At 37.2% G+C, this 12,528-nt stretch overlaps 1 protein-coding gene and 1 long non-coding RNA gene across 2 annotated transcripts in view; one reads left to right on the plus strand and one right to left on the minus strand.

Moving 5' to 3' along the window:
* Window positions 1-1,812, plus strand: part of acss2l (acyl-CoA synthetase short chain family member 2 like) — a 21,975-nt gene extending 20,163 nt beyond the window's left edge. The window contains exons 17-18 of the mRNA XM_023273758.3: window positions 148-222; window positions 302-1,812. Of these exons, the coding sequence (XP_023129526.1) occupies window positions 148-222; window positions 302-429 (203 nt within the window). The 3' untranslated portion in view covers window positions 430-1,812. The remainder of the gene's footprint in view (window positions 1-147; window positions 223-301) is intronic.
* On the minus strand, window positions 1,422-9,709 carry LOC111570822 (uncharacterized). The gene is made up of 3 exons (XR_002746303.3): window positions 9,437-9,709; window positions 8,752-8,903; window positions 1,422-5,144 (listed from the first exon to the last, which is right to left on the minus strand). It is a non-coding gene; the product is annotated as an uncharacterized LOC111570822 (long non-coding RNA).
* Window positions 9,710-12,528: the final 2,819 nt, after the last annotated feature.

The raw sequence follows: 12,528 nt of genomic DNA on the forward strand, positions 1-12,528 counted from the left end.
ATCTTTTTTCTACTGTTTCAGTTCATAATGGATTTCTCAGTTTTCAGTTCATGCATCTAGAGCTCAGTAGTAAAAAATAAAGCTTAGAAACTCTCTGCTCAAACAAACTCTAAATAGAGTTCTGCTCTGTACTGATTCTGTTCTCAGTGAGAGAGAAAATCGGACCAATCGCGACACCAGACTTCATTCAAAACGCCCCAGCGCTCCCGAAAACTCGTTCAGGTAACAACTCAACAAGCTCTGTAACCAGCTTCATCCTCCTCCTCGTCCTCTTCCTCGATAACATCTGTCTCCTCCGCAGGGAAGATCATGAGGCGAATCCTCCGGCAGGTCGCCAGGAACGAGAAGGACCTGGGCGACCTCTCCACGCTGGCCGACCCCAAGGTGGTGGAGGAGCTGTTCAGCCAGAGATGTGAAGCTGCAGCCTGAACCGACGGACCTGCGTCTCTGTAGCATGAAGACAATCACCAACTGCTGGCTCTGGATCAACGTTTCAGTGTTTGTGTGCACTATTTGGGACTGAATGACGTGGCTGGGATCAGAAAAGATGTTTATGTTTTATGTGGAGAAGAAGGAAGCTGACGATAACAAATAATGCCTGTAGATGTGTTGATACGGGTTTGGTGGAGGTTTGGGCCAATATGTCGCTCAACTGAACAGAAATTTAAAGGCAGCATGTCATGTTTTATTAAATCGCAACCTTTTAATTTAACATCGGGACGTCTCCACAACACTAAACACACTGTATTTGAAATCATAATTAGTAGATGGAGAATAGAGTTAATGAAGTTGGTTGGAGGTGGTTTGCTGTCCACCGTAAGGACTTGATAGGTTTGACGGACTGGATCATGTTGACAGACATCCAGTGTCTCGTAGATGTTGGATTGTTGACATATTAGGGGAGTTGCTTTGTTAAAACGTTGAAAGGCACAAAAAATGAATGTGATAACTATGAGTGGAGAGTTTCATCTTGATATCGTTGGGCTTTGACATCGATGAAATGTAGATAGGGTCTTTGACAATGTTGATTTCCGCATAACATTTCTTTTATCGACACTAAACACGACATCTCTATAGAGCTAAAACCAAGAATAGTCAGTGAAAGAAGTATCCTCCATCTAGCTAGTGTCAAATAAACATGGACGGTTACCAACTGTTTAGCACAAATACTGACCAAACTGTCAAAAATTAACACTGTTTAACGAGGTTTTACCTTATGTTGTGATTTCATCGTCACCCCAGCTTCTTCTTCATTTTACCCACAGAAAACCTACCCAGGAATTAGTCTGATCCTTACACGCTGTGAGCATTTAAAACCCATCTTCATTCCAGATCTGGACCAGATACAGCATCTGACCTTTGTTCTAAACCTGCACACAAAAATACAGAAAGGCACATTCAATAATATTCAATTTAAAAAAAGTTCTTCTTGGTTTTTGTTTGAAGCCAAAGCAGCTGATGGTCAAAGGAGAGTCTGTGGTCAAACTATCTGATTCTTGTCCTTCTAAGTCAACTCTGTGGTTAAGAATTAGTCCCCAGTTGAACATATTTTTTGCACTTTTAGCTAACTTTAACCATCTTCTACCAACAATAAAACAGATTTTGAAGCGTTTCTCTTGGCAAGTAAAGAAGGCGTGGTGCGTTTGTTTTTTTGTTCAGTATAACTCTTGAAGCCTTTCATGTCTCATTTTGTTGAAAGAAGAAATTCTGCTTCTATTTTCAAATCTTGAAATAGAAATACCTGCTTTGCACAGCTTGTTTGTGACTGATGTATATTTCCAATCTGTGAATTAAATCTGACCTGAGAATGCAGCGTTTCATCTGTTGTGTTGCTTTTGTTCTTCTTCCTTGGAGCTCAGTGGCTGATTGACGCCCTCATGTGGCAGGAATCATCCTCTGCAGCTTCACAATAAAAGCCTCTCCTGTTGTGGTTTGTGCCTTAATGATGCTCAGAGCTTTGATGATGTGATCTGAGCGGCAGGGAGCAGCGACTACAGGAGACCAAACAGGTTTTATCTCGACAGCAGCGGGCTTCTTTTGAAATTACGAGCATCGGTTGTGTTGAAAAGGAACACTAATGTGTGTTTTTGGGGAGTTGATTGCAGCAGGTTGTTCTTAAAGTAGATAACTCGTCTTCTGGGGTCATTCGAACCCTCGCTGGACTCTTCCTTTGTCTGTCTTCCACTCTCTCCTGTCACATGCAAGCAGCCGTGTGATGGTGTCGGTGGGGAGGACAAGGACGGGAAAAGAGACCCGGTGTTACATCATCACCCCCGTCAGCAGGAGGACCGGTCACCATGACAACCTTCTCCTCATCCTCCTTTTCTTCTTCCTCCTCTTTGGTCCCAGCGGTAGTCTGCAGATGTTTTGTAACCCGACGCAGGAGCTCCACGTTTTTACACTTTTTTTTCTTGTTTTTTTAAATTTCTGACTTCAGTATTGACAGGAGAACAAACCAGCTTAAAAAAAAAAATCTCATTTTTGACTTAAAATGTGGGCTCACATATAGCTTTTAAATGAAAATGTAGGTTTTAAATGCGCTTATATGACATCATTAATTAACACACAGCCAATCAGGTCATCAATCAAGTTCAAATCAGGGTCAAAAAAGTCAAAAAAGCACACAGGTAACATCAGAGCCGCCGTTTTTACGTCAGATGTACTTAAAGACTTTGATTCCTCTCAGCGTAAACTGAACATTCAGCACTGCTGCTTCTGAATTTTAAGGAAAAAGAACTTGAATTTTCCAGTTTTTCAACGTTTCCCAGTTAGATTTACACAAATGCAAAATCTAAAACAACACTGTGTTATCAGTGAGTTGTTCTGTGTTACTGCTGGCTTATGTACTGAAATAAAATATATATTTTTGGCCCAGTTTCACACACAACAAGCTCATAGATGTGTTGCTAATTTTATTAAACAAGACGCACTTTCTAAAGTCTCAAACACGTGGATCAGAGAGAAACACTGATGTAAGTTTAGGTGGAAGTGGGTTAAACTGATCAGAACAGACTCTAATGTTGGACTGGTTTTGATCAGTTAACCCAGAACTGCACCGATGTTTAGAACTAAAACTGGGTCAACTTCTGCACACAGACACTGGAGTTACATTAAAAAAAGAGTTTTGACTCATGTTTTCATCTGAAGTGCCAAATATTCAGATTACTGGGTCACAGTTTGACATAATTTGGGTCACTGCAGCGCCGACACTAAACTGGGTGAGTTTTAATCAGTACTAGATGGTTGAATTATTTTATATGACAAAACGATAAAAACATGAGACAAATGACAAATCAGACAAAAAAGACAAAAAACATCAAAACCAAGACAAAAATATTACAACAATGAGACAGAAAACAACAAAAGTGAGAAATAAAATGACAAAAAAAATTAGACAAACGACATGAACCAAAACAAGAGGCAAAAAAGTTACAAAGCGACAAAAACATGGAAGAACAACACCAGCGAAACAAAAAAAAGACAAAACGACAAAAATGATGCTCAAAACAAAGAGAATTAAGCGAAAGACAAAATGACAAAAATAAGACAAAAAACACAAGCGAGACAAAAAGGAAACACAAAACGACAAAAACAAGAAACAAAACAACAAAACCACGAGACACAATATTACAAAAATGAGACACAAAATGACAAAAGAACAATGAACAATCTAGTATTTCACTTTATGATCAAAACAACTAGTAATTATTTTAAATTTATGGTTTTACTAATTTACAATCTGCAGTTAATATCTTCTCTGGAATTTTTACACTTTGAGGGTCGGATTGGACCCTCTGGAGAAAGATAAAGATAAAAAAGTAAAATTATCACATTTTCTAAAGTTTTTATTTTATTTTTCATCTTGCCAATGATTTAAAATCCATAAAATTGGATTAGCAATTATAATTGGTGACTTCTAGCCCCAAAATTGTGAGTTTTAGTCATGAAAAGTTGGAGCGACATGAGAAAAATCTAAGATGATAAACCGAACAGGTTCAGAAAACAGATGATCTCATCAAACATTATCAATTGTTCTGCTTGTTATGATCAGATATCAGCTTCTTGTAGCCGCCCGACTGATTTCAGAAGATTAAATTTCCCAAACTGTGACTTTAGAGGCTGAGAGGAGGAAGCAGGGTGGTGCTGAACCAGCAGACAGAGAGACTGATATCAGCTTCCAAACACACTGAAGGAATGAATTATTAATAAACTGCTGCTGACTCCAGATCTGCCTCTAGAGGACAGGAAGTGAACTGTCAGTTCTGAAAGGTTTGTGATTTTTACTTTAACATTCAGGTCATTCCTGGTAGACTTTACTGTTTTCACCAGAATAAGTACTTTTAGAAAGACACGGGGTGGACATCTGAGAGTCTTAGGGCCACAGTTCTTTCATACTGCAAAAATATCATTTATCATGATGCTGCCACCACCGTGCTTCACATCATGATGCCGCCACCACCGTGCTTCACGTCATGATGCTGCCACCACCATGCGTCACATCATGATGCTATTACCACCATAATAATAACAATCTTTGTTATACAGTCTAATAAAAATTGCCATGTTTTTGGTGTCAATAACATCAAGAAAGTCAAGAGATCACAATAATGTTGAAAACTTGCTCTAACTTTTGGTGAAAAAACTGTTTATTCTGTAATTAGCCTCATTTCTAGTAAGGTGAATTAATGGGTATAGGTTTTATTTAAATGTTGGGGTCATTAAGTGTCAAACACTTAACTTATTGCATTCTAGTGAATTTTTATGCATCAAGTTGTGTCTTTTCTATAGGCACGAGGTGACAATTTAAAACATAATGGACTTTATAAGATCTAATTCTGTTTTCCACATTAGATTTAGGTAAAAACATGCAAAAAAGTAATAGTGGAACTTGCAAAATACACAATAAATTTTGGAAAATTCTGGGTATTTCATGTACATTTTGAAACTTTCATGTTTTTGTCTCACTTTTGGGTAAGTCCTCTTCAGCCTTGTCCTGAGGATTAAACCCACAGATCCTCCGTCTTTGTTTTGTTGTTTTTGTGGCGTCACGTTGACTCACTGATCACATCTGAGCTGCCTGAGATGCTGTGCAACTTTTAAGTTTCCTCGCCATACGTTGGAGCCGGAGCAGCGACAGAACCCTGCTGTGAGAAACACAAAGATGTGAAATGAATTTGCGTTTTTGTGCCATGAAGAAGAAGAATTAGAGTGGGCACATCCAAAGCAAATCGCACAAACAAAAGAAGAATCAAGGAGGCACCAAATGAATGGCATCTTTTTGTTTTTGCTCTTCTAAAGACAGACAGATGGTCCAACTGAACTTGAAGCCTGTTGGACATTTTTCATTTCAGAGTGTGTGTTGAGGAGGAAGCCTTGAGATGATAACATGACGGAGGCTGGTATGATGCCTGCAAGTTTACACACTGAACAAAACACTACAAATGTGGTACCTGCCTTGTTTGTTTCCACCAGTGTTGGACATCAGAGTCACTCAAGTAGTGCAGAAAAGAGACATTTCCATTTTATACAATGTCAGCTTTTGTTTTTACAACATGACAGTGGAATATATTGTAGTTTATCTGACAACTATGTCAACATTTTTAGATTGAAACTCCTTATAAATAACTGTGGTAGCTGTTGCTTATCTGTTTCATGTAGAAATGAGCACCTTTTCCCTTTTTAATGGGTGAGAACACTACTTCATACAAAAACAATTGGATAAAATCTTAAATCTGATAAACTGCTCCTTGTAACACCCTTTCAAAGACCTCCCTCCAGTGAAAATCATTATTTTTTTTCTTTGTAAACATGTCCAAACGGTGTTCTATATTTACTAGAAGACGCATCATGAGCGAAACAAGCTGCTAACACCGTGGTGAAACATTTCCACCTTGAACCCGCAGCGTGTGAACGACAGTCAGAAAAACTCAGATTCAAACTTATAGGGTTTCATACATCACAAACCAAATAAACCAATCCAGACAGCTCATAGCGTAGAGCTTTCTTTATCACTGTACCTCTTTAGAATCTGTTTGAGGTTTGAACATGTGTGTCTGTGCTTCACTTCACAGTGTTTCCTCTAGGATTTTTTCCCAGCAGCGGCGCTGCTCTGCTCCTACTCCCGTTTTAAAGTTTGAAAATGTGGAAAAAACATATTTTCACAGTGAAATTTCTGATGTCCACATTTTCATCATTTTTGGGAAATCTTTGAACATTTTTTGGTGGAAAAAAAAGAAATGTTAATGTTAAGAACATTCACAAAAAAAAATCAACCAAAATCCAGCGAAATTTGCTGGATTTTGGTAGATTTTTATGTGAATGTTCTTAAAGAAAATATTAGAAGTTTTACTGATGTACATGTAATCACTTTAGATATTTTTAGGATTTTTTTGGGAAGATTTTTACTCATTTTTTGAAAATATTTACAAGAATTTTCTTGCCAAATTTGGGGGATTTTTTTTTTTTTTTTTTAAATAAAATTTTTAAGGGAAACTTTTAAAGAATTATTGGAGTTTTGTTCCTGAAGGTTTTGCAAATTTTCAGAAATTTGTGGAATTTTTTTGCTCAATTTAATTTTTTTCAGACAAGGAAACAATATTTTTTGGTGCCCGTAAATGAAGACAAGGAGGGTTAAAAAAGATTTTTCTCCCTAATCAGGACTTTTATTTTGGAAATTTTAAGCATATTTTAGTAATATCAGCTAAAAATTTGTACTTTTGTTTTAGTTACATCGAAAATCGCAATAATTTTTTGATCACAGATCTCTCCAGATGTCGACGCTGAGCTGCCTTCGTACTTTTTCTGTAAATGTTTTCTTTGCTGCCAGCCTGAGCAACGGCCCTGCTGGTTCGGTTCAGGGTTCAAACGGTCGTCACACTCCTCCACACAAAGGCGCTGTCTGTTTACTCGTACAGTAGTGCATTTCTGTCAGAGCTAAAACAACCCCCCAAAAAAAAGACTTGACACCCGGCCTCTGCCACGCCACCTCAGTAGCTTTACTGCCCTGGAACCTGCCGGCCTGCAGGAGCCTCGACTGGAGGGTGAATAATGATGTAACAGAGTCAGGAGAACTGAAGGGCCTCCCAGAAGAGCTCTCTATGGATTCTCCTCGGGGCCAAACTGTCCGCTGAGCACGGGGGCTTTTTGTATCGTTGGCATGACAACCTCCCGGCTAATGGCACAGCCGGGCCCATTGTGTGGCTCATTGTCTGCCACAGGCCTTCGCTCACAGCTGCAGGCTCGTGCAATTTAAGGTCCAATTTTTGACAGATTGCACGCTGAACGAGGCAGCGAGGAGCCTCAGAAAGGTTAAAGCTGTCAGCGGGACACATGGAGAGCGACGGCCGTTTGGTAAAATCGATTCAAATGTCTTTATCCGTGTCAGCCTGCACACGCTGGCTTCTGACTGCAGGTCGCTTTAGTTTTTAATGAAATTTAAAAGTGAACAAGGACACCCACTCATTCACTGTTGATGGGAAACTCATGGATTCTCAATCTTTAAGAAAATAAGTTGCAACCTTCAGATTATTAAATGTTAATAATGAAGTCCATCAACCTGAAATTTCTTAGGAAAATTAAGTTCAATTTTGACAACATTCAGCCTCAGTTTATCATTTCCACATTACAACTTCCAGATAAGAGTGTCTACAAAGGAACACAACATTTAGTCACAGCTAACTGGAACTGAAAAACATAGTATTTCACTTTATAAGACAAAAAACAAGACAAAATATTACAAAAATGAGACAAAATGACAAAAGCGAGAAGCAAAATGACAAAATATTAGACAAATAGTTACAAAGCGACAAAAAATGGACAAACGAGACAAAATGAATGACAAAAGTGTGAAACAAAACGGCAAAAACGATGCACAAAACAATGAATAAAGCAAAACACAATGACAAAAATGAAATAAATAACAAGCGAGACAAAAAGGAAACAACAAAAACGAGAAAAATTGTAAAAGTCAGTCAAAAAAGACAAACAACAAAACAAGACAAAATATTACAGAAATTACACAAAATGACAAAAGCAAGAAGCAAAATGACAAAAAAATGAGACAAACGACACAAAAAAGTGACAAAAAATTAGACAAGAAGTTACAAAGCGACAAAATAAATGACAAAAGCATGAAACAAAACAAAAACGATGCACAAAATAATGAATAAAGCAAAACACAAAATGACAAAAATGAGAAAGAAAACACACGAGACAAAAAGGAAACAAAACGACAAAACAACAAAAACATGAGAAAAATTGTAAGTCAGTTAAAATTAGACAAAAAACCCCAACAAAAACAAGACAAAATATTACAAAAATGAGACAAAAGACAAAAGACAAAAGCGAGAAGCAAAATGACAAAAAATGAGAAAAACGACACGAAACTAAATAAAAACATATGACAAAAAATTAGACAATGTAACCCTCCCTTTTGTTTCTAACACCTTAAGGTGTAATTCAGGTTCGGGAAGGAATTTTGTTAAGAATACAGTCACCCCAAAAACACACAATGACAACAGATAAAAAAAAAAAATTGAACCCACGTACAAAATTGAGCTCATGAATGTTGAAACGACCAAAACACTGTATGTAGGGACAGTTCACGATAATCACAATTAAGTTCACCAACAGTTTCAAAGATAAAAATGTCTTTTTTCACCCACAACTGGCCGGCCAGGAAAATCAAACCCAAACAACAACAAAAACAAAACAAAACAAAAATATCGAGTGCACTCAGGAAAAAGATCCTACCTCCTCCTTATAATGAATGTCTGACGAGACGGTCCGAGGTGATGGACAATCCCAGTGTGATGGAGATGGAGATGTGGACATGGATGGACATCAACACGCAGCAGATGGATGAAGATCAAAGTCCCACTGAAGAGAATCCTCAGAAAACCAGCCTACACAGATGTGCAGGGCAGTTACTCATACAATCCATAATAAGTGTCCAATACATTTACTCCAATAAAGCTGCCTTTCTGTCAGTCCCTTCTTGGCTCATAACAGGCTGTACACATAACAATACAGCATATCATAGATGAACAATATAACCTTCTGAATCTAAATGCATTCTTCCTTCAGCCTACAGCCCATAATACAACACATTTTACAGTTTAGCACATTATTAGACTCAATAACTCAGTCTAGCTGCATGAAATGTACGCTAGCATTTGAACATATGCAGCATCTAACTAGCCAGCACCGAGTGGAGATCCTTCATTTTATACAGCAAATTACTCAAATAGTGACAACATACAACTCAGTAAACACATAAAACAGTTAACAGATGTCAATGGAAAACCATTTAATTCCTATCAAAGTTATCCCGACTGTTTTTTTAGACAGACTACGGGGCTCATGTTTCCTGTTTTTAGCTTCACTTTGCTAGCGTTAGCATGCTACGGTAAAACCTTGAAAAACACCCATAACTCACCGGAATATCGACTTCTACGTGGCTCAAAGACGCCTGATGATTCTTGTCTACTTCCGTAACTTCTGCAGTTAACTTTAGTGTCAAAATAACTCGTTTATGGTTTGTTTTCTGAGTAAATCCAGCTCTAGCTCCAGCGTAGCATCCACACAGAGAAAGTAAAGATGGCGTATTTCGGAAAGATGATCACATCGAGCACTTCTTCGCGCACTAAGAAAATTCATCAAATTCAATCTTAGGGACAATAATGGCCTTCTACCACCACCTTGTGGCCAATTTAAGATACTGATTCTCCTGAGAACAGGAAAATTAAGGGACTAAGTCAAAATACTGGCTAAAAACACATTATTAATAATGTGTGTCATCTATCCGGGTTAAACAAAATTACAAAGCGACAAAAAATGGACTAACGAGACAAAATAAATGACAAAAGCGTGAAACAAAACGGCAAAAACGATGCACAAAACAATGAATAAAGCAAAACAAAATGACAAAAATGGAACAAAAAACACAACAGAGACAAAAAGGAAACAAAAAATGACAAAAAAAATGAGAAAAAAGTCAGACAAAAAACAACAAAAACAAGACAAAATATGATAAAAAATGAGATACAAAACACAAAATTAAGAACTAATAAATGACATTTTTCTCAACTGTCGCTCTACTTTTCAGTTCGTAAGATGGTGGATTTGCATGTTTTAAAAAAAAGAACTGCTTTCTTTCAGCGTTTGAATCATTTAAATCCACGTTAAAGAGCGTTTGCATCAGCAACACATCTGTCTATCCTTTCAGTGACCTTTTACCACCTGTACATCCACCCTCGTCGTTTAACCCTCCTGTTGTCTTCATTTACAGGCACCAAAAAATATTGTTTCCTTGTCTGAAAAAAATCCAAAAATTCAGCAAAAAAATTCCCCAAATTCTGAAAATTTGCAAAACCTTCAGGAATAAAATTCCAATAATTCCTTAAGTTTTCCTTAAAAGTTTTCTTTTAAAAAAATCCCCCAAATGTGGCAAGAAAATTCTTGTAAATATTTTCTAAAAATGAGTAAAAATCTTCCAAAAAAATCCTAAAAATATCTAAATTGATTCCATATATATCAGTAAAACTTCTAATATTTTCTTTAAGAACATTCACATAAAAATCAACCAAAATCCAGTGATATTCGCTGGATTTTGTTTGATTTTTATGTGAATGTTCTTAAGAAACATTTTCAACATTTCTTTTTTTCCACCAAGAAATGTCCAAATATTTCCCAAAAATGTTGAAAATGTGGACATCAGAAGTTTCACTGTGAAAATAAATTACTTTTCCCCACATTTTCAAACTTTAAAACGGGTAAGTTTTGACCTGCAGGACGACACGAGGGTTAAAACCATGCAGCTGAAAACTCCACAGATCACAGCAGAAACAGAAAACTACAGGTTTGCCTCGTCTGTTTAGTCGAACTCACACAGATCTGGGAAACATGAGGTGAAGCTGCTGGAAGCAATCTGACAGAAAGCGACGCTGCTGCATTATTCATCAGAGCCGGAGAGCAGAATGTGGCTCTTTATCTTTTTCAATCACAGTCAAATGTCAGAGCAAATATTCAAACACACCTTCATTTACACAGATGATTTAATAGACCTGCAGTTTAACTCAGCGGACAACAAAACCGGCATGTCCCTGCTGCTCTGGAGGAGAAGAACTCATTTCTGCCGATTATTCTCTCAGAATTTTACCAGTGAAATTAGATTTTGTTTGGATTTATTCATGGGTCAGCATTTTCTGGCTTTCAGATCGTTTGTGCCACACGATCAAAGTGACAAAGACGCATTAGTATGGTTTTATTATAGTTAGAACAATAACTTTGATTTTTTAGATGAGTCCAGTCAATGTCAACAATCTCTGGATCAGCAGAGATTGAACGTCCTGACAAACATACAGTGACCTCTTTGATGACTCATTTATCGTTCTTATCAGTTAATTGGAGCAGTTTGAGGCGACTTTGAGAGTCAGAGATGGAACAGACAGTGAGAGGATGATAGAGTCTATAGACACTAGAAGTTAGTTTCAGATTCAGGAGTAGAAAATATTCTGAAGTGATGGAATTAAAGTCCAAATATTATTAGCAATCCAACAACAAATGCTTCATTTTTACTTTGGTTTCCGTACTTTGTATATAAAGTATAAAAGTAACTTGACCGTGACTTCATCTGTTGTTTTTTGGACTAAAGTCTTGAAGCCTTGAGTTTGGAAATTGTTCGTCGCCAGTTTTGCTCATTGAGACCAAGCATAGAAAGTGAAGGGTGGATCTGGCGACCTCATGAAGCGCGTCCAGAGAAGGCCAACAGTGAGCAAAGCAGGAATCAAAGCAAACAATCTAAAATATAAAATATGTTTTGACTTATTTCACACGTTTTTGTTTACTACATGATTCCATGTGTGTTCATTCATAGTTGTGATGCCTTCAGTGAGAATCTACAAGGAAATAGTCATGAAAATAAAGAAAAAATCAGAAAATGAGGAAAATGAGGAGGTGTATATATATGTATATATACGTGTATATATATATATATATATATATATATATATATATATATATATATATATATATATATATATATATATATATATATATATATATATATATATATATATATATATATATATATATATATATGCCGATCACAGCAGCTTACAGCTGCTGTGATCGGCTGTAAGCTGAGTTGAAGGCATCAGATATCTCTGTTAGATCACAAACTTTACACACAAAACGAAAAAATCAACTGAAATCTGCTGGTTAAGTAGAAAACATGAACACTTTGAGCTGCAGCAGTTTGATTCAACACATCAGAGGTTAAAAGCTAAAAGCTGCTTTACCTCCAGCTCCAGTAAACAAACAGCAGCAGAGGTTTGATCAGGTTTTCTCCTAATTAACCAGAAGTAGAAACATGTCACACATTAACTTTAAACCGAACCCATCCTGACTCTGAACTGAACCTGGGTTTGACTTTGACTTCCCAGAGGTCGACATTAAAGCAGTGACTTCATGGCTGTTGTGAATTATTCAGCAGCGGTGGTTTCTCTCCGGGCCGATGAAAGTAAAAGC

The sequence above is a fragment of the Amphiprion ocellaris genome, chromosome 10 (genome assembly GCF_022539595.1).
Source record: "Amphiprion ocellaris isolate individual 3 ecotype Okinawa chromosome 10, ASM2253959v1, whole genome shotgun sequence".
In the NCBI taxonomy this organism is placed as follows: Eukaryota; Metazoa; Chordata; class Actinopteri; family Pomacentridae; genus Amphiprion; species Amphiprion ocellaris.